This window comes from Pleurodeles waltl, chromosome 12 (assembly GCF_031143425.1).
Source record: "Pleurodeles waltl isolate 20211129_DDA chromosome 12, aPleWal1.hap1.20221129, whole genome shotgun sequence".
NCBI lineage: Eukaryota > Metazoa > Chordata > Amphibia > Caudata > Salamandridae > Pleurodeles > Pleurodeles waltl.
Window position 1 is genome coordinate 431,913,215 of NC_090451.1, and position 21,936 is coordinate 431,935,150.

Consider the following 21,936-nt stretch of genomic DNA (forward strand, 5'->3'; position numbering starts at 1 on the left):
GCTCACTTGTTCTCTCTGATTCGTTCAGTCCCACCCATTCCAGTTCACTCATTCTCACTCTGACCGACCCCTACTCACTCAGGCTCACTCTTTCACACAATATATATAAAATATACAAATACACATCACTCCAAACCTGTCATGTTTCTAATTTACTCTTGACCTTTCTTTACCAATACCCACACAAAAAAAGCAAAATTACCCTTATCTCCCTTTACCACTACCCACCCGTAAATCCTATAATTACCCTTACTTCCCTTTGCACTGCTCACCCATAAACCCTAATGTTACCTTACCTCCCTTTCCCACAGTCCACCTCACACCCTAAAAATATGATTATCTCTCTTTAGCACTGCCTACCCATAAACCCTAAAATTACCCATACCCCATTATCACTCCCCACCCCTAAACGCTAGCATTACCCCATCTCCTTTTTCACTACCCATCCTTAAACCCCAAAATTGCTCTTACTTTTCTTCACAACTACTCACCCCTAAACCCTCAAATTACCCTTACCTCCCTTTAACATGCCCACCTCTAAATCCTAAAATTAGTCTTACATCGTTTTACCATTACTGACCACTAAACCCTAACACTAACCTACATTCCTTTACCACTACCCAAATCTAACCCCTTTTTAAAATAACACAGTAATTATATTATTTAAATAAAGGATTGTGTGGTAAAGAGTCAAAATACTTACTTGCATGGTGAGTTGCAAGGTAAAGGCATTGCTATGTAAAGACTGTTTTCTAAAGGCTGCCACTCATTCACTCTAAGTCCCACTCATTCTTACTTATACTGGTCACTAAGTCTCACTCTAACTCATTCAGTCTCACACATCCACAGTCTCAGACATTCTCACTCAGTCTCACTGATTCACTCACTCCCACCTATTCTAATTTACCCAATTGCACTCAGTCTCGCTCATTCTCACATTAGTCTCCCTCTGATTCACTTGTTCTTCCTGATTCCCTCAGTCTCACTTATTCTGATTCACTGAATTTCACTAAGGCTCACTCATATTCAGTCACACTGATTCATGCCCATTCCCACTCATTCTGACTAATTTAATCTCACTCTGACTAACTCAGACTGAGGCCTATATTTATACTTTTTTAGAGCCTCATTTGCGCTGCTTTTTGACGCAAAAATGGCGCAAACATAGAAAATACAATTGTATTTTGCAAGTTTGCGCCGCTTTTGCGTCAAAAAATGACGCAAATGCAGCGCTTAAAAAGTATAAATATGGGCCCAAGTCTCAGTCATTCTCAACCAGTCTCACTCAATTTCACTCAGTGCCATTCACTCCTTCACAGACAGTCTCTCACTTTCACTCACACCACATGCACACACAGGTATGCTCACACACACACTCGCTCACAGACACATTTTCACGCACATAGACCCAAAATTTAAAAGCTTTTTTTTACTTACCTCAAATTGGATTTGCTGCTGCTAAAAGCCTCAGAGCAGGAACAACTAGAACTTTTGGCCCAGCAGCAACACACTTTCTGCAGATCAGCTTGGCAGGTTGGACCAGGACCTCCAGAAACCTTTGGAGCAAAAAAGTTTCTAAGCCCCAAATTTCAAGAAACGCTAGGAGGAATACACTTTGACACCAGCGAAGGGTCTATGACTTTCCGGACACCACTTGGGGGTCAAGACCAGCAGCAGAGTCCAGGGCAAATCTAGTAGGAACTAGTAAGCTTGGCAGTTGCAGAATAGGCCTCTTATATACTTATTGTGTCCCCCTAGCTGGAACAGGAGGTTAGCCTTATGACTCTTGTAGTACACTTCTTTGTCCTGGGTACAAGAAAGAGAGCAACCCCAGTCTTCTATGCCCTGCCTATGTCACATAGCGCAGGTCCTATCATTTTCTGTTCTTCCACAGGTCTAGACAGTGTTCTGAGGAGGGTAATGGGGATGCCACATTTATCATTGGCACCTGCCAATGGTTGGGGGAAACTCCAGGCCACTTCCTAACTAATTGGGTAAAAGTTACTAGTGGTGACCCTACACACCTTTGCAGTATTTTCTGTGTGCTCCACTGCAAACAATCCCACAGTGCCCCTCTCTGCCTACAACCAAGATCGCAGAACCTTTCTTCCCCTCTGAGGGGCTCCTGTTACCACCCCAGAGGTATCCCAGGTTGATAATCAACCCCTCCTCTGTGTTCACTTTAAACTAACACCTTCTCTCCCTCTGGGATTGCTGTCTTGCTGACTGGGGAACACAGAAGGGTTGTGCCCAGGTGTCTGGAGCATTTGCCTGTGTCAGGGCAGGCATCTTTGAAGTTAGTTCCTGGATACTGCCCAGACTGTCATCCTACCAGAGGAACACAACATCTCCCCACACCCAAGGCCTGTCTCAACTCTTGGAGCAAGTTCACATCTCAAGAAGGGGACTAGTCAGCTGCCAGGTGAAATATGACGCTCATGCAAATAGAATTCTAAAGGCTTCAGGTAGGGAAAAGGTAATGTCCTAAATGTAAATTTTCATTATATATATTACATATCCAACCTCACCAGTGAATTGCACTTGTAATACATATTGTAAAAAGTCCCAGAATGCATTTTGTAGGTGTTTTCTAGCTGGGAATAACAATATTAAATTTTATATTGCTCCCTAATGCTTTCTTATGAAAGAGGCAGCCATGCTATAGTGAAAATTACTTTTAGGGCATTGTCACTTTAAGGACATGTTTACCTTTACAATGTTATGTGTCCTATTTTTAAATACCATTCACCCTCACTTTTAGGCAATAAATCCTTCTTGAGGGAGAAGTGTATAATAATATTTAAATGGAAGGTTTATGCCTGTCAGGTCGAATTTCTAGTTTTAAGACTGCATAGCTTGGCTACAAGTGGTAAGTCTGTAGTCATGTTTACACTGTGACTGTAGCGGATGGCACAACGGGTGCTGCGGTCCACTTGCGACATTGAACTTAAGGGCCATGGGTACACCTTGGCACCATATGCCAGGCACTTAAAGATAAGTTAAACATGCCAATTAGAGGCATGCAATAGTTTCAAGTTGAAAAGGGGAGCACAGGTACTTTACCAATAGTTAGCATGGGTAAAGTGCACAGAGTTCTCTTGCCAGCAAAAAGAGTCTAGGTAAAAATCTGCGGGTACACCGCAAAAAGGATGGTAATTTCCAACAACTTCCAGTTGCTTTTTCAGAATAGATTCATGTGTGGAAGAGCACGTTACTGATTTCTATTTTCTGATCCCTTCGTTTTTTAAATTGTTCACCACCCTCGATACCACACTTTCTCTACTGAATGCTTGCCTCATATCTTATTGAGCCTTCTATATGTTATCTTTCTTTACAATTTCTTGACAGCTTGTTTCTTTATGCAGTCTATGTTATACATAAGTAGATAAGGATTTCATGGTAGTCTTCAGGAAATATTTCAAAATTTACCAACAAATTCATGCCTCCAAGGCAGACCCTTCATCAACCTGAACTACCCATAGCTTCTCGTTGACTCTCTCTCTGTGGCTCCTATATATTCTAATAAAGGTTTGCTGTGCACATACTACATTGTGAGTTGGATCATTTGGTAAAAGGTTAACAAAAGGATGGTCTTCAGTTCTCACTTTTAATTTGAAAGAGAGATATTTGGAACACAAAACTAAACTTAAAGTTGTGTGTGAAGCTACATAGTTAGCAATGAAAGACATGCATGAGAATAAGTGTTCGGGAAAGGCTGTTGGCTGAAAAGTAGAAAGTGTGAGTGAATAAACATGGTTACTTCTATTTTTAGACCCTTCAAAAATGTTAGCCACGGGGCATATCATGAAAATTATACCCTTATACCCTTCTTGTAACTTGTTCTCCCATTGGTCGCTCCCCTATTTCTACTTATTTTCTTTCAAAGCTTTAAAACTGTGGAATGTTCCTCAGAGGAAATTTGCCCTGTAGAAGATCTATTAAACTGAAATTAGATCATCTTCTGTCTGTAATTCTTTGTCTTTTATATCCAAAAGTTATTAGTTTTGAAATAAGCAGTAATAACACAATCAGCTATCTGCCCATATAAGAAGTGAGCATTGCCTCAACATGACTGTGAGAAGTAAGACAGTAATATATCAGCCTAGACCATAATGTGACCACCATTTACCCCACACCTTCTTGTGTTTTGTGGACAGCCTCTGCAAATGTAAATTGGTTCCTCTAGTTTGGTCATCAGAACATTACTGCATGCCAGCTCACCAAAGTTAGAAAGGAGGAAGAATACATTTTTTTATCAATGTCTCTATTAGTAAGTACTGGACCAAGCAATACAATTCTTGGGGAAGTTTCCTCTGGTGCCCCCATCACCTGTGTGAACGAGGGAAAGACTCCCTGCCAATACTGCATAATGAGGGAACACTCCCACAAAACATGGAAAAAATCAGCCCAGCTGCCCTGGCATCAGTTACAGGTCAGTGCGACTAGCCTGCCACAATCTGACATGTGTGAAATAGGTCATGTGGAGATATTTGAGTTGTATGTGTCTGAGTTGGGATGCGATAAGCAGCACTCTCCAATGTGAATCATCAAGGGGTCCCCATCACGCTTCCCAATGTGACTTTACAATTATGAAGGGAGCTGGAGAATTAATGAGAGGTGTTTTATAAATCCGGGGGACACCTCCTTTACCCATAAGAGCCATAAGGATCTTTGATTCAAGTGGATTACAGTCAGGTGTGTCAATAAGGAACACCCATGGGATTGAATAGCATGCTGTAGTTTTAAGTAATCGTAAAACTGGAATACATGTAAAGAGTACTAAGATTGAAGACTTTGAAAGGATTTTAAATGGGACCCCTGTGAACCATCCTCCAAAGTAGAGATACCACTAAGATCTCATTTCTCAAATCCCTTAAGCACTGCTGTGAGTGATGTAGCCAACTGCCTTTCCATAAGGCGTCTCAAAGATAATGTTCTTGTCCCAGTGAATCCATTTCAATTCAGATCACCATGACCAGAAAACCAGCTTGGTGATATCCAGAAGCAATTGAGGGATCCATAAAGCAGATCTGATATGTTGTTGTATCCTACTTGTGCCACTTCTAAATGGAAGGCAGGGTCTGACTATCTGCCACTCAACCAGGGGCTGTGATGCCCAGTAATAAAGAAGAATGTCTGCCAATCCCATCCCGCATCATGTGGTGATTGGACGCATTTGCCAAAGGCCACTCTAGGTGGTGGGTTTTATCATAAGAAGTAACAGATTTTAGTAAACATTTTGTGGAACTAAGATTCGGGTATTGGTAAGGGAATGTTCTGGGGGGTGTAAAGTATTTGGGTTAGCATTATATTTTTAAACAGTGCCACCCTGCTGAGAACATTAAAGGGGAATTTGGCCCAGGTAGCAAGAGCTGTCATCAATTTAGCTATTAAAGGGTTTAAATTAGACTCCAAGTTGGGTTAACATCCAGGACTACGTACACCCCTAGGTATTTAAAGCTATGTCTGTGGACTGGCAGCCAAGTCTGCCAATTTACAATGTTTCTATCACCTTGCAGTGAGACCAGGAGGGATTTAAACCAATTGACTTGAAAACCAGATGCCTCCCCATAGAGGGTCAGTATCTATCAGGTGGGGAGCATCTAAGAGTGGGTCGGGAGCGATACATCAGAGCATCATCCGCATAGACCGCTATGCAGTCCTCTGTCACCATGCCCCAGTTGAAGCTCTAGTGCCACACCTGGCCCAGACTGCTAATCGTTCTATGGCCAGGGCAAATAGAAGGGGGGATAATGGACACCCCTGTCCTGTGCCCCAACCAACAGAGAATGGATCTGAAAGGGTACCACTGGCCTGGACCTGTGCACTTGGTTGCAAGTATAGTACCCATGCATAAGATTGAAATTTGGGTTTGAGTCCCATTTTCATCAGAACTCCCTCCATAAAAGATGAATCAACCAAATGAAAGGGCTTTTTGAAATCGATAAACATTCATGCAGTAGGGTCCCTCAGTTTGGAAAGATGTGCTAGTGCCACCTGGACTCTGTGGTGACAGTATCTGGTGCTACAATGAAGCATAAGCCCACAGGGGAGGCAGCGCTGTTAGGAGTCTGTTGGGCAGGACCTTAACAATTTTTTTAATTTCCATATTAAAGAGAGATCTTTGTTGACACAACAAGTATTGTTTGGGGGAGGGGTGGCCTGATTCAGGTCACCAGGTCAAGTTCTGGGGGAGTTGCCCATTCATTATCACGTCTTGGTCCATGCCGGGGAGGAGGCAGGAAGAGCAACGAGAATTGTCTACGCTAGTACTCCACCGAGTGTCTATCTTGACCTGGAGTTTTACAGGAATTCCTATCTTTGACAGCAAGTCTGATTTCATCTTGCGCAAAAGTTGCTCAAGCGCCTGACAATAGCTCAAGCACAACTGCGCTAGAGTGACATTTCCAATAAGCGGTGTGGAGGTTTCTCATGGGAATGGCTTGAGTGTTGCATACAGCATATGGTAATACGTCGCAAATGTGACTACAATGACTCTAGGCCTCAGACAGCTTTTCTTCTCAGTCCACAACTATGGGCATGATCATTCAGGAGGCTGTATCTTTCGTCACTATCCAGTAAAATAATTTGCCATATTTTTGGCTCCATTCATTCATTCGATGTGCCAACGCCATGCAGCATTGGGGAACCCGGTCAAGAGACAATTGTTAGAAGGCCACCCTTTCAATGGCTGGGCATCGCAGAAACTGTTAAGTGGGGCACCCTCGGCTAGCATGCTCAAAGGCCATTCTACTGATTTCTAGGTCTGTTATGTTAGGATTTCTCCCTCTCTTAGCCCCCTAAGTAGGACCTAGCTATTTCCTGCAGCGTGGCTTTCTCAGCAGCCCACAGTGTACCAGGCGAGGCAACCAAGTCTTTATTGAGCGTCAAGTAGAGATCGATTTCCAGAGCCAGAAACTGTGTAGAGTGTCCTTCTGTAATTCTCAAACAATCCTAAAGTACATTGGTGCTTTTCTTTCATTGGAATGAATTACATTACATGGTAATTCTAGGGGCTATTATATCACAATATTGAAGTTTTAATATTGACTTGTACTTTTATCAACTACCAGCATATTGTCAAGGCCACTGGTTGTGTAGTGAAGAAATGTAATTCTATACCTCCCTCTATGTGCTTACTTTGACAGTATATATATGTAATCATTATTGTAGATTTAATATATGTGCAGTACGATACTGTTGATCACAATATTGTGTAACACATTTCATGTGCAGTTATCTTTAAGCTGGTTAGTGTTAGGAACATCAAACATCATTATTGTGGATTCAATATATGTGCAGTTTGATATTGTTGACCACAATATTGCGAAACATGATCCGTATACAGTTATGCTTAAGGTATTTTTTTTCTCACCCTGTCAACTCAGATTAGGCCCAACCAAATGTAAATCAGCCTTGTCCTGCTCTAGTAGGAACAGTCTAGCCCTAACTGTCAAGCCAGGTCCTTTCTGAACTGGATCACAAGCAACCCAAGACCATTCTGAGCCTATGTTACCATTTCAGTCAGGTGCAGCTTGGTTCCAGTGACATATTGAGCATAGGACCCACATCTCAGTACACCCTTGGCCATCTGAGGAAGTCCATCAAACAGACAAAAGGTGATAGAAAGAATGCTTGCATATAATATGACCACTGGCAATTGCTCAGGGTAGCATTCCAACCCACTGATATTGTTTTGCCCACCATGACACCTCAGGTTAGAGTTAGCAGGAACAAAAGCCCTTAGTAACCAAGTCATGTAGTCTTTGGTTCTCAATTACAGAACTCAATAGAGTCATTTATACTTACAAGTAAATCCCTCTGATTAGAAAAAGTCTAACACTGCAAAACTTCATAATCGCTGTGAACATACAAGTTCTGACTTACATTTGTAAAGGAGTGGTTGAAATGCATTTCTGAAGTGTATAGGTGGTGGGGCAGGGTCTCAAGTAGACAGTTCATTCTCTGATGAGTTTTTAGGCGATGGGAACAGGTCGCATAGGGTTGAGTGACATACTGGTGCAGCCTCCAGAGATCGTTTTTTATTTTCATTTGGGTTTTAATCTGAAATGATACTTTTCCAACCCTTTGTATCCATGTTTTATTATGGATTTCTTTACTGAGACTCCATTACCAATTGAATGTATAATTGTATTTAGATGGGGGCCTCAAATTATTGTTATGTTGATAAATATCTGAAATGCTGTTATGTCTTTGTGGTAGAAAAACATATCTTGCCTGGGTCTCACCCTTTGCAGTCTCTCATCTGCCTTGAGCCGCACCAGTGAATTATCTGGGCTAGGTGAAAGTCGTCATCTTCTGTGGGGCTAATCACGTCTATACATTCCTCACTTGCAAGCAATTTCCCATTGGCAAACAGGTCTCTCAGGAGCCGAGAGTTGTTTGAGTTCCATTTTTAAACCTATTGTGCATCAATGGTGTCAGTAGTTAGGGAAATTTAGTTGCTCACATTTTTCTGGAAACATGGCTGCAGTATTCTAACAGGGTTATTGTTGACTTAAGGAGGTCGGCGTATTGGAGGGAGCTTTAAAAGACAGCGTGGGGTGGAGTAGATAGAAGGTTTGACCCATAACGCCCATGTTGTCGTGATGGATTATTGTAATAATTTCAGATATATAAAATAATGTATATTGGTATGTATTTGTAAAGCAGATATGTTTATACATTTATATATTTGGGACTAGATTTAAAATAGATCGATATAAAAAAATCTGTATATGTTTTATATACTTGTATTTGTAAAGCTGAGTTTTGTGAATACAGTTATATACTTATATATTCATGCACACAAAAACAGATCTAAAGCAAAAAATTCTGAAATTGTACCTCTTCATAGTTGAATATACCAAGTTGTAGGCTAACCATGGTCGTAGCCGAATCAAGTAGCGTTTTGTAAGAATAAAGTTTCCAACCAAATATTAAATTTGTCTAGAAAAAATAAAAAGGCAGGCAGGTGAGTAATGTTTAGTAGAAAGTCATACAGTGTTTTTATTATTAAATTGTATTATGGTAAATTAATCTGAAATCAATATTTTAATTGATAAAAACTTAGAACTTATATTGATAAATAAATACAAAGTATCAAAAGTTTGGAAGCCTATTTTTAAGTTAATAAACAAATATACAAAATAGTGCACTCAATAGTTCAATGACTGTCAGTTGACACATCCGAATAAGCTCAACAAAACTATCATTATTTCAGTTATCATAAGTGATGAAGTTATGAACATGGGTTTCTGTTTCTGTTATGTGGTGACATTGGTTATTGTCATCAGCACTAAATAACTTTGCGGGGCCTAACCACGTGCCGCAAATGTAATCCGGTAAAACAAGTGGTTAAGCCTAAACTTCCCAAGCAGAGCGAGAATGGGTTCTCCCGCAAAGAACATTTTGGAAAGTACATGGCCAAAGGTCGGTTCGCCATACGTGGAAAACGGTTAAAACTTAATAGGTTTACACGTCAGTTAAAAATACTGAAATACTCAAGAATGTGATTGAGCTTTCTTAGAAACCCCAGCTTGCACTCCCTATCACACGAAGCCCGGGCCTATATCCGACCTCCGACTCCAAATGTTCAGAAATATTCACACTTTTTCCATCACAACTACGCCCTTTACTTCCTATGCCCCAGCCTTGCCTTACCTTTCATTTTGCCTTTGCCCTGGCACTCCAATCCCTTCCCTTTCTCTGACTCCCCTACACGGCTTCCAATGATTTTTCAGCGTAATCCCTGCCACTCCAGCTACACTGCCTCTCCCCCCTTCTATTCCACGCCCACTCACCCCATATTGTCCAGCTCTGTCGTTTTCATACTATTATTTACTGAATTCCCAGTTTCTTCCCTTCTGGTGACTCCTAATCCTCTCCAATTTGCCCCACTGTTAAAACATCCTTCCCAAACACTCTCCGTCTGCTTAATTCCCAACCATCCCCCATATCCTTTTCACGCTGCTACCTTCCCCCCTCCTCTAATCAGCTGTTTCTACCCTTCTCTTATTTCCCCAGCCTAAGCAGTGGTCCTCAAAAACTCTCCCTCTTTCTTTGGTTTTCACTCTCCACACCAAACACAAGATGTGGCCCGTAATGTGCAGCAGAGTGGAGCGGGCACACAGAAACACACACGTTCTCTTTCACACACATACTCACACCAAGCACATGCACATATCCATTCAAAGCATGCACTCACAAACACACATTTATACTGACATACGCGCATGCATGCACCCAATATTACAAAAAAGATGTACCTGGCTACATTTCATGTAGTGGAAGGGAAGCCTCTGTTGTTTCCTCAAGGAAGGGATGGAAGAAAGATCCCATTGTTTATCCCATTGGCTGACCTTGTCAATGGTCAGCCAATGAGAGGAAGTCCTTCCTTAACTCGTCACCAAGGGGGATGTGGTCAGTGACGCTTGCTGACACCACCCCTCTCTATGATGATCTCACTGATGGACACTTGGTCATGGGCACTCTATGGCTTAAAACTTAAGTGCTCAGGTCTGAGTCTATCAGTGACACTTCCCCTCATCATCAGGGGAGGCTCACAGAAGACTTTTCAGGGCTGAGAAGATCACACCCACCAGACAGTGAAGTACATGCATAGCACTTGAACACCTGACCTGAACATAAAAAGAGTCTGTCAGGCTCAGCCCGGCAGACACACTTCATATGTCGGACCCCCCTCCGCCCTTATCGGCACGCAGCAGCTACCAGATACTTCCCTTTCCCAGAAACACCTTTCTCTTTCTACATCCTGGAGTGTCATGCTTCTTCTGAGGCTACAGCCTTTCCTCTTGCCCCAGACTTCCCTTCCTCCTTGACAGCTATTTCCTTTCTTGTAATTCTCCGAGTTTCCCTCCAACACTACATCTGCTAATCATTTACCCTCCCCCTCTCCAATAACTCATAACTTCCCCAAAACTCTGCCTTTTCATCTCTATCTTACACCTCACCTTTACCTGGTCCCCTTAAGCAGGAGCCTCTCCATGTTCTCTAACTCACATCACTTCCTTGGCTGTCTCAATTTGTTTCACTGCCACCTAGACCTCTTGGGGTCACTTCCCCAATACCAAGGCTCTCTTCTCCTTCACCCTGACCTCTACCACCATCCTGGACTCTCTGGCTTTTCTCATTCCTAACTGTTTCCCTTCCTCTTGTCTTCTACTCCCTAGCTTATTCTTAACTTTTCTTCTGACCATCCCCTCTGCCATGCACTGACTACATGTTGTTTCCCTCTTTCTCTGGCTTTACCTCTCCATGCCAGGCATTCCTATTGTTTTCACGCTCCTCCTCCCTCCTAAACTGAACACCCCCCTTTCCCGCTGAACACCCCAGTCTCTACCTGTATGGACTTCTCACTGTCTCAGCCTCTCTCAGTTTCCTTTGGTTCTTCTCTCCATCCCAGCCTTTCTCCAAGTTTCTCCATTGTCTGACTCCTTAATTGACTCTGCAGGTTGGACCAGAGTAGAGAACTCTGATCTGGTCGACTTGGTGAGTTATCGACCAAATTTGAAAGTTTCTAGAAGAGTTAAGCCTTATGCACTTGTGCAGGGATGGCGCAATAGACTGGTTTGGGAGTCGTATTCCTTGCAGGTATTGGTATTGACAATTTAATGCAGAAACCTCTTGCTGAGGTGGACTGCGCAAAATGATGCATTAATGGCTTGATAGGACAGCTTTGGAAAAGCCCTGCTCGACAGGTTGGTAAAATACTTGTGAAATACGGAAACAACATTAATGGTGGCACAGCATAGCTGTCAAAATCGCCCACGTCATATCTAGCACCTGTCTCTTAGAGCATCAACGTGTTGGGCTAAGCATGAGCTATTAATGTTGTAAACGGCTATTTCTGACTGAAACATAATTACGCATTATTGGACCAAAAGCCCATAATCGCACGTTAATGATGAGATACTATACGGATAGTGTAAAGTCGGGGTGGAGTTACTACTCCACCTTTGTTGTGGATTTTTTGATCGGTCCTTACAATTCTCTGAGTTTCACTTTTGTTTTTTTCATTTGTGGGTCTGGAGCCTACATGGGCCTTCATGCCTCCTTGGCTAACAGCCAGGCCTTGGAAAATGTGCCACACATGGCAGCTGTTGTGACAGACCCTCTATCGAGGACAGTGAATGACATCAATGCGCGCGACCTGTTGTCAATTCAAACACGAAATTCAATTGCTAACAGGAAAGATGTTTTACTGAAAGCAACAAGGAGCCAACAACTACTCACAGCAATGGAATAAGCGAGGAACATGACCAAAATGACTGTGATGAACCCCGAGATGTCGCCCCAGGCTCTCTGCAGCGTTGAAGTGATCATGTTTAGCTTCGGGTTCAGCCTCAGCAGGTGCCAGAGTTTCACAGTCGACAGGAGCACAAGGAAAGCGATGAGATAGCCCAGAACTGCGTCCGCAGTGGCCGTTTCATCAAAACTTACGCACCTGAAACAACAGTCAACAATCCCATTACAAGTCAGATTAAAGCATATGTCTGTTTTAAAAAGGTGAATCAATTTGTTGTATTATAGACGTTTTCCCAGCCCTTAGAAATGAAAATATTTAGTTTAATACTGAAATCGCCTCCTCGCTGAGTGCAGTGTGTTATGGGATTTAGAAATCCCATAGCACAGCAAGAGGTTGATGGTACTCTCACAAGCCCCTTGTTATGAGTACTGAGGTAATCGCAATAGGTTTGGTAACAAGACTTGGCTTGTCATGAGTTATGCAAACTACAGAAATTCCACAAATCTGGAGTCTTTGCCCTGAGAATCTGCATGCTAAAATCGGGTAAAGTCTGAAAGTGAAAAACCGGGGGGAAAGAGGCACTGCCTCCACGTACGCGTTCTTTCAGGACAAATGAGGCTTCTTGGCCACCAATTAGACACCAACTACTTCCTCCTGTTCTGTTTTTGTCTAACAATTAGTTACCTTGGGTCCCTCTTGGCGGGGCCAGGGCAGTTGTCGAAGTGCATGAAAAAAAGGTATGGGAACTGTGATGCTGCACGCAGCGGGCCGGGGCCAGTGGGGGCGGGGGTCAAAAGTGTGGCTAAAAAAAAAAAATATTCTGTATTTTTTCTTGGTCTGTCACCGTAAGGTACTACATATAAAATAACTTGCAGTTTGAATAAAACATACATTAAATAAAGCTGTTACTCATTAGGACATACACTATAGTACATTAATAAACCTATGTTAGTTCATGCATTGCAGAGGTCTGTGTGTAACCAGAGAGACACAGATTTATGTCGTAGTTGGTGAAGTGAAGAAAAGAGACTTGTGTATTTTTAATGCCACGAGGTCACAGCCTGTGACAGAAAGCACTGTGAATATGTAATTCCTTATTTTAAACTTGAATTACACACAGTATAAGATAAACTGCAGCAAAATTCACAAAATGGTTCTTCCAAAATATAGATTTTAGTCATACCCAGAGTATGCGTAATGCACGTTTTTTTACATTACTGTCCCTTGAACACTACCAGGTGTAGTAAGCGCGATATAAATACAATTACAATTAAAAGCATTCACTTCCCAGCCCAAAGCTAGGAGTGGCATGGCCTCACATAACCAATAAAGCCCAGCCTCCCTCACAGCAATAGATAATGTCCAGATTTAATGCCCAGGGCATTGATAAAAACTCCTGCCCACCTGGCATAATACTCAGATCCACTCTACTCATGGTCATGATCGGTCCCACTCATACCTTTAATTAACACTCTGACATATCTGATGCGATGCTGATAATGACATTAATTAGTTCCAACTTGTTATAGGCTGCACATAATGCCCCCACAATGTCAGAGCTCTTTCAAAGTCACCAAGTTAGCTCTTCACATCCCAGTTATTGGCTCTTTGCACCACAGTTCAAAAAGAATAAATCGTCATCTCAAAGCTTCGAGAGATTAGGTCAATTAAAGCCAGTACCGACTCCAAAGAATCCTTTACATTTGCAGATTAACTAGTAGCGCACATTTGCATTTCTTTCAGGCGAGCAGGCACCTTGGTGGAAAAGCTCTTTTACCTGTCTGCCTGGCTTTAGTTTCACAGCAAAGGAAACTCACTGAATGACACTTCAGCTGAGGCATTTAAACTGTCGAAGTTAACCGTCCTGGGACGGTTGCCTTTTTACAAAATGTATGGGAAATGTATGGGAATGGTTTCATAAATCATGAAAACAGGGCACATCAAGCTACTCTGAACCTGCCCACTTCGACCGCTGAGTCAGAGGGACCAACATGGTCAGCATTTTGGCTGAGCTGAGCAGGGAGCGGGCCTCCTAAGCAGACTCTCTTCAGCCGAGTTGCACTTCCTGGTTTTGGTGCGTTGTGGTGGAAGGGTACCCAGCAGATATGCTGTGACAGAGCTTTATGGTCCTGTAGTGGCTGGGACTTTAATTCTGTGTTGAAGGCTCGCAGAGGTACTGATTGGCTTGAGGAGATACAGTCCGTATTTGGCATGCCTTTTTGGCATTAAGGACTAATATTTGGATAATACGTATGGGGTCTTTTCTTTCTGTTTTTCCTATTGGCTGCTGGTGGAACTGCATACCCTCTGCTTATTGGTGAATTTAGAGACCCTGGCTTCTGTTATTACAGGGATGTTCATGTTGTCCTCTATTCAGTAGACAGAATGGAAGGAAAGAGGTCTGTCAAGTGCAAGCATGCATATCAACTACCCCTTCTTCTGATGAGGAGAGCACTTTTTCTGCAAAATGTCCTGTGAAGGGTAGGAGCTCTGCTGTTGGGGTTTCCCCTCTCATGCCTAAAGATAATATTCAGAACATGATTGAGGCTGCTGTGTCTAAGGCAACGGAATATAATTTTTCGCGGGCTGCGAGGACTGTCTAACCTACAACTGTGTTACCTGATAATGATTCATCAGCCTCAGATCTGAATGCTCCATCTGCATCACCAGTAAAATATATGTCGCGTGTGGAGATATGGGACATTGTTTCTCATGTTCAGCAGAATATGGGTTTTCCTTCATTCCAGTCGGTGGAGGATGTGGGAACTTTTTTTCTACAATATGTTTTGCCATCCAGGTTAACAATTACCTTTCATGGCTCAATCAAGCACATTTTTATGGGTGAATAGAAAGAAGCTGGCAAAGTCGACAATGTTGAAGTTCCTTGTTTCTTGTAGAAGTTGTATTTGTTGGAGGGAGAACAGTTTTTCTTGTAATCGGTGAGCTGGATACTATTTTGGCCACTTTAACTGGTAAAACTGCTACCAACCCAGAGGACTACATTCCCACAAATGCTATAAATATGAGAGTGGATTCAAGTCTAAAAAAGGCTTTTTCAGCTGAGAATCTGGCTCTTAAAACCAGAATTTATTTGGCTTATTCTGCTCAGTTGTTGGTCCTGGACTTTAACAAGCTCACAGTGGTGGTCCAAGTGGGTCTAGAGGGGTGGGACCTATTGGCTGCAATGGAGCAGCAAATGAGACTTCTGGAAGATATTTCTTTTTAAAGTATTTGATCGTCTGCTATGTCGACAGGGGCCTTGATTGCAGCCAGGAAAAACCTCTGGTTTAGACATTGGAAGGTGGATAGAAGACTTATTCAGGAGAGAAGTCCTTCCTTCTGAAGATTCCATTTGAATGGCAGTCTCTTTTTGGGGATCAACTGAATGTGATGAGATCTAAAACATTCAAAGAGCACAAACACTCTATGCCCTACAAAGGGGGTTCTAGTGGTGGAAGAGATTGGAACAGATCACCTAGGTAATCTCTGAAGCATGATTCCCACTCTTCTTCTTTCAGGAGAAGGAGATTCCAACATAGATCGTTCTCACCAAAGCAGGATGTCTCTAAGCAGAAGGTGGCATTAGAGAAAAGTTCCTGACAAAGTTCTCTCTGCTCTCCTCCTGTCATGGCTGGATTGATAATTTCCTACAGTCTTGGATGGTGGATGTCATGGATCAGTGGGTCTTGGATACTGTGAGCACGTTTTATGCAATAGATTTTTTCCAAAGACCTCTGGATACACGTTTTCTTTGTACCCAGGTGCTAGTCACCAATCCGAAGAGGGCAGTATTGCTACATGCAGTCAGAGATTTACTTTTAAAGGGAGCAATTTGCATGGTGCCAAAATCAGAGCTAGAAGAAGGGGCACATTCTATCCCTTTTTTGGTGCAAAAGGCGTCAGGGGCATTTCGTGTAGTGTTTGACTTAAAGTAAGTTAATTCTTGGATCATATCATTTCATTTCCAAATGGTAACACTTAAATCAATCCTTCCTATGATCCGTCCAAGAGATTTTTTGGCATCCGTGGATCTTCAGGATGTCTACCTTCACATCCCAATCAGGTCTTCACATCAGAAGTATCTTCGGTTTGCAATTAGAGTAGAATATGTCCAGATCTGAGTTCTTCCCTTTAGTTTAAAGTCTTCACTGAGGGTCTTCATAAAAGAACTGGCCCCACTGATTGTCAATCTTCACTCCAAAGGGGTTTTCATTCACCCTAAACCAAATGGCCTGCTTGTGTAGTCTTCTGGAAAGTCCCAGTTGATAAGTCAGGTAGAGTGAGTGTTGCATGTATTCCTAGTAAATTAGGAAAAATTGTTCCTGGTTCCAACTCAAGACATAGGGCCTGATTTAGATCTCGGCAGAGGGGTTACTCCGTCACAATGGTGATGGATATCCCATCCGCTGAGATCTAAATACCATAGAATACAACGGAATTTAGATTTCGGCAGAAGGGATATCTGTCACCATTGTGATGGAGTAACCCCTCTGCCAAGATCTAAATCAGGCCCTTGGTGTTTATCAGCTCCCATTTCCAGACTCACTTGGGATTGGTGGTGTTGCCAGAAAAAATACTTTGCAATTTGCAGGCGCATGTTTGGAACCTGTTAAGCCTTGCAAGATAGAAAGCTTCAGATTAGTTGCAGGTTCATGGTAACTTGGCATCAACAGTTTTTCTGGTTCCTTGGGCCAGATACCACCTGCACAACCTTCTGATGTTGATTCTTTCTAATGCCAATTTGTTTCTGATTTCCCACCATCTGTTGTTTAGCATCAGAATGATGGAATAGGTTTGGATGGATCTCTCATTGTGGTTAGAACATTTGCTGAAGGGGATTCCTCTGTCACCTCTACCTCCAGTGATTTTGACAACAGACACCAGTCTTGCCAGTTGGAGACCTGGTTGAACACTCATCAAGTTCAGGGATTTTGGTCTCCTGTGAAAGCTCAAAGTTCCTTGAATTGGAGAGAAATGAAAGCGGTTCATTTAGCTCTTTGGCACTTTAGGCCTCTCCTTTTGGGGAAAGCAGTTGGGATCTGCACAGACAATATGGTGCTGAAGGTCTCCATCAACAAGCAGGGTGGTACCAGATCCAGGTCTCTGAACTTGATCACTCAGGACATTTTTGATTCAATCTTGTGCAATCTCTTTCCTAGGTTTTCCATCAGTTTCTGATTCAGAAATATCTGGTGTCTCTGACTGCAATCTACATTGGGGGGGGAGGAGAATGTGAGAGCTGATCTTCTAAGTAGGCAAATTCCCTCCTTGCTTGATTTCTCTCTTCACCCTGCTCAGTTCAGCCTCACTGTTCACCATTGGGGTCGACTGGGGTTGGATCTCTTTGCCTCTGCGGGGAATGACAAGCTTCAAAGTTTCTTCACAAGGGGGTGGCATGCGCGTGCTTGGCCAACAGAATGGTTTGATGTGTTCTTGGCCACAGATGCTGGTCCATGCTTTTCCTTCCTTTCCTTTGTTTAGGTCATTTCTGGTGAGGGTCAGGTGGTGTTGATTGAGCCCCAGTGGCCATGGATGAATTGGTTTCTTCTTGTGGAGCTTATAAAGAGGGGTCTGGCTCCTCTTGACTTTCTCTTGCTGTCTCGGAGGACACCGACTAGCTTACAGTTGACGGCCTGCAGGTTGAGCACAGATGTTTAGCTATTTATGGGGTTCCCGAGGAGCTTTCAGTTACTCTGCAGGCATTACAACTTTCCTCTACCTTCCACTTTATTCTGTACATTGGAGAGCATTCTCTAAATAGTATATGAGGAAGGAAGTTGATCTTACTCATGACAATCTTTTCTTGGTCATGCAATTCTTGCAGAATGTATCTTGTTTGGGTTTAATTATTGCAACATTGAAGGTTCAATGGGCATCCTTTAGAGTCTTTATGGGTTCATGGAAGAATCTGAAGGGTGAGGATGGCCTGATACCTAGAATATTTCCGGGCTTGTGCAACCTCTTCACTAGGCGTTCCCATCAGTTTCTGATTGAAGATCTTCATTTAGTGTTGGACATTTTAGCTGGGCCTCCATTTGAACCCTTGGGTTGTGTAGATTTGAAGACTCTAACTTTCAAAACACGTTTTGGCTGACAATTACAGCTGCTAGTTGAACTGGAGGCTTTGTCTTTCCAGTATCTCTTCTGTAAGATGTTTCAGGATAGATTAATTTTGGTTTCTGTTCCTTCTTTCACTCCCAAGATTAATTCCATTCTCAGCAGGAGATGGTTCTTCCAGCGTTTTGTTCCTCTCCAACCTCTGATGAGGAGCATAGGTTACATTGTTTGGATGTAAGAAGGGCTCTTCTAGTTTACCAGCAAAGCGTGAAATCCTTTCGGAAGGGATAATCTTTGTTTGTTAATTGTGGGAATGCAAAGAAAGGGAAGAATCCAACTACTTGTACTTTGAGCACGTTGATACGTTCCTTAATTTCCTTGGGTATGAGGCAAGGGGTGAAGTTCCACCTCTTGGGGTTCAGAGAAGATCCTTATGTAGCATGTCTACAGGGATGGTTGAATGCAGGGGGCACTGATTATGGAGATCTGTAGGGGAGCAATGGGCTACTCCATCGACTTTTGTCAGGCGTTATAGGATTGCAGAATTGGATGTGCTCAATAATATCCTTGGGCACAAAGTACTGTCCTCCATGAAGTAACAGAGCAATTCAGTATTTGTTGTTTCTGAATAAATTGGATTTTTGCAGTTCTGCAACTCAGTTGTTCTCTTGTTTGGTTTGCTATTTCTCATTTGTTCTGAAGGAAGGTGAGGGAAGGACGTGGAGGTAATGCTTCTCTTAGCAGTAATTACATTACTCATTTTCATTCTCCCTCCACTTCATTCGAAATCTCTCCTGCCCCCATACAGAACAACCACGTTTATTTTTTAGACTTGTTTATGTACAGCAGGAAGTAGTGGAGGAAGGGGTTTCACTTGGGTGGAAGCAAGTGAGTTGGTGTCTAATTGGAGGGCAAGGAAGCATTGTTTGTTGTAAATGAAGCAGAGGGAGAAGAACTAGGAGGAATGCAATTAACAGTACGCAAGGGAAGCAATACTAGGGCCTGTGGGATGGGGGTGTTAAAGGGGAGAGTGGTGATGCTGATTCTCCTGCTAGTATTGCACTATGAATGGCACCCCAACGGTTCACCTGAGAATCCCGAGTGTTTGAGTTCCTGGAGGACTCACAGATGCCACATGCACTGCTAATTTTGGGTGGAAGGGTTGGGGAATGGTATCAGTTTAGAATGTTTGAAACTCGGAAAGAGTGTCATGTGCTAAAGATGAGGCCACTTCAACTAGGTAAAATGATATGTTTAATGTAAGTGGGTTCAGATGGTATTAACAATGGCAGAATATCTGCAGCATGGTTGAATTTTCTGCAGTCATAAATGTAATAAAGGGAAATTAGGCTAATTTGCTGCATTGCATCAAATGAAGAGAGAAGGAATGCACCAAATGTACTAAGATATGGCACATTCCTACTCTTTCTCTGCGCAGGCACACTGAATGCTGCCTTGCCTCATGTTGCACATGTGCCTGCAGTACAGGCAGGATTGTTTCAATCCTCAGAAGCATCTTCCTCTTCCTATGTGTGCTGTGCAATGCAGCACACATAAAAAGATGAAATAATGAGGAGAAATTAACATATTTCTCCTTGATATGTTTCTGTCCAAATGGTGTACTATTTTGACACATTCCCAGGTTTATTATTCTTATAAAATCCGGGAAAGAGCCAAAATCCATGGGTGGATGTATGGAAACACCCTCACTCCACCCATGGAACATCTTCCCAACGAAGGCTGATGAAAGGTAGCCTTGCGTTACTCTAGATTTACTAAGCCACACAAGGTGACTCTGCGTGGTTTGGTAAATCTAATTTAAGGGATTGTGTTGTCTTGAGTCCCATTTGCATGACACAAATGCAACACAAGCCCTTAGTAAATCTGGGCCTAATGTTCTAAGAGGAGGACTAGGGCGGAGCGTCCATTATAAATGGCAGTAACAGTGAAAAAGCATAATCATCTAAAGTTACTCCAAAAAAAAGGGTTGGAGAAAATGTGAATTTTGGGTGTGCCTGAAAACGCCTACATTTTCAGAGGGGGATGTATACCAAGGAGTAACATCAAGTGCACAAATCTTTTCTATTGGAGGAATGAATAATGAAAATGCATATGCACCATGAGAGTGTACTTGCAAATTTGTCTGCATTGCAGACAATCCACAGGCGAGTGACTAAGTTCAAAAGAAGTATTCCTGGAAATCTATTATTTTTGTTAATTTCTGGAAGAATTTTTGCCATTCTGGCTATCCCATTAAATTAATAACTTTGTGCAATTTACAAGCATATTTTACACTTTGTCCTCCCACCACCTGTGAATCGTACACTTTCAAATTAAACAATATCAAATGTGCAAGGTAAAAGGTTATGGGATAAAGACATTTGCACTGACTCATCCTTGTGTTCCTGGTAGTAGTGGATGTCTCGCGCTCCAAGAATTGTTCTTTTCACAAACACCGACAGAGCGCACCAGCTTATGATGATAATGGCCAGCTCCACAAGGTTCCACTTGCTGCGAAAATAGCTCCATTTCAGAGTTTTCATTTGCTTCGCCTGTGAACAAATAATTATCAGCTTTACTTGCATGTATTCTGTCTCTGAGGGTTTTAATTACTTATTTGAGAACTTATTTTCCCATGAAGGAAGAGACGTTTTATAGGCATGGACAAAGTGTACTGGTGAAGGACCCACCTTCCAAGGGTTCCCTGGTAAATGTTGTAGCGTTATGATTGTGGGATGTATCCGTAATTATGAATATACTGCAATTAAAGCTGCAACGTCAAGAGCTATGTGGATATGTTTTATTTTTAAATTATGTACTGTTCCACCAAACACCCTCCAAGTTGTTCATAGTGTGTGTTATTTTACAATAGAAGGAACAGGCTGGTACGAGGCTGGCCAACTTGTCGCCCTAAAGCGCTTGTTTTTAATTAAGTGCTCAGATGATGGTGTGCTAAGAGTGAGTACATATAATGATCAGCTGCGGCACAAACATGGGCAAAGCACAAATGCTGCCATGCAGAATGAGTATTTTGAGATCACAGGTTATTTACAAAGACGCTCCATGCCCGGCGCATTGCCCTACCACCTGATGGTTTATCACTGCGAACCTGTGGCAGTCTTTTGTCCTCAATGTGGCACTCTTGAGTCTGTGTTGCAAATTTATGTTGTTCCTGTGGAAATTTGCTGAGGATCATTGGCTACGGAAAGGTCCCTCAATTGAAGATCCCATATTTAGTATTTAGAGAACGCTCTGCAACTTTACCTGATCCTCAATCCTCGATTGAACCAAAGGTACTCCCTTTAACATGTGCACGTTAGCTCCACGAACGTTCCTCTTTTCCCTTTTATGCAATGTTCAGGGTAGATACCCTGGCCAGATTACCTTAAACCAGAAGGCGTCTTTATCTTGGAGGTATGAAGAGGTCCACCAACGTATATGTGTTTCAGTGGTGTGAAATACTCATGTTACATCATCGCTGCCCACATATATAGAGGTAATCTCTCAAACTGATTATAAGAATTTTCACATACATATTCATTGTGGGTATCTTGAAAACATGACCAGGTTTTACTATTTGGTGGGTCGACAAGATCTGGGCTAAATAACAA

At 42.4% G+C, this 21,936-nt stretch overlaps 1 protein-coding gene across 1 annotated transcript in view; it reads right to left on the minus strand.

The window, feature by feature from the left end:
- The window catches only part of LOC138267136 (polycystin-1-like protein 2), an 835,832-nt gene that overhangs the window by 3,947 nt on the left and 809,949 nt on the right, over positions 1 to 21,936 (minus strand). Inside the window, exons 39-41 of the mRNA XM_069215990.1 lie at positions 20,717 to 20,877; positions 12,256 to 12,466; positions 8,848 to 8,949 (exon numbers count right to left, since the gene is read on the minus strand). Coding sequence (XP_069072091.1) covers positions 8,848 to 8,949; positions 12,256 to 12,466; positions 20,717 to 20,877 — 474 coding nt within the window. The remainder of the gene's footprint in view (positions 1 to 8,847; positions 8,950 to 12,255; positions 12,467 to 20,716; positions 20,878 to 21,936) is intronic.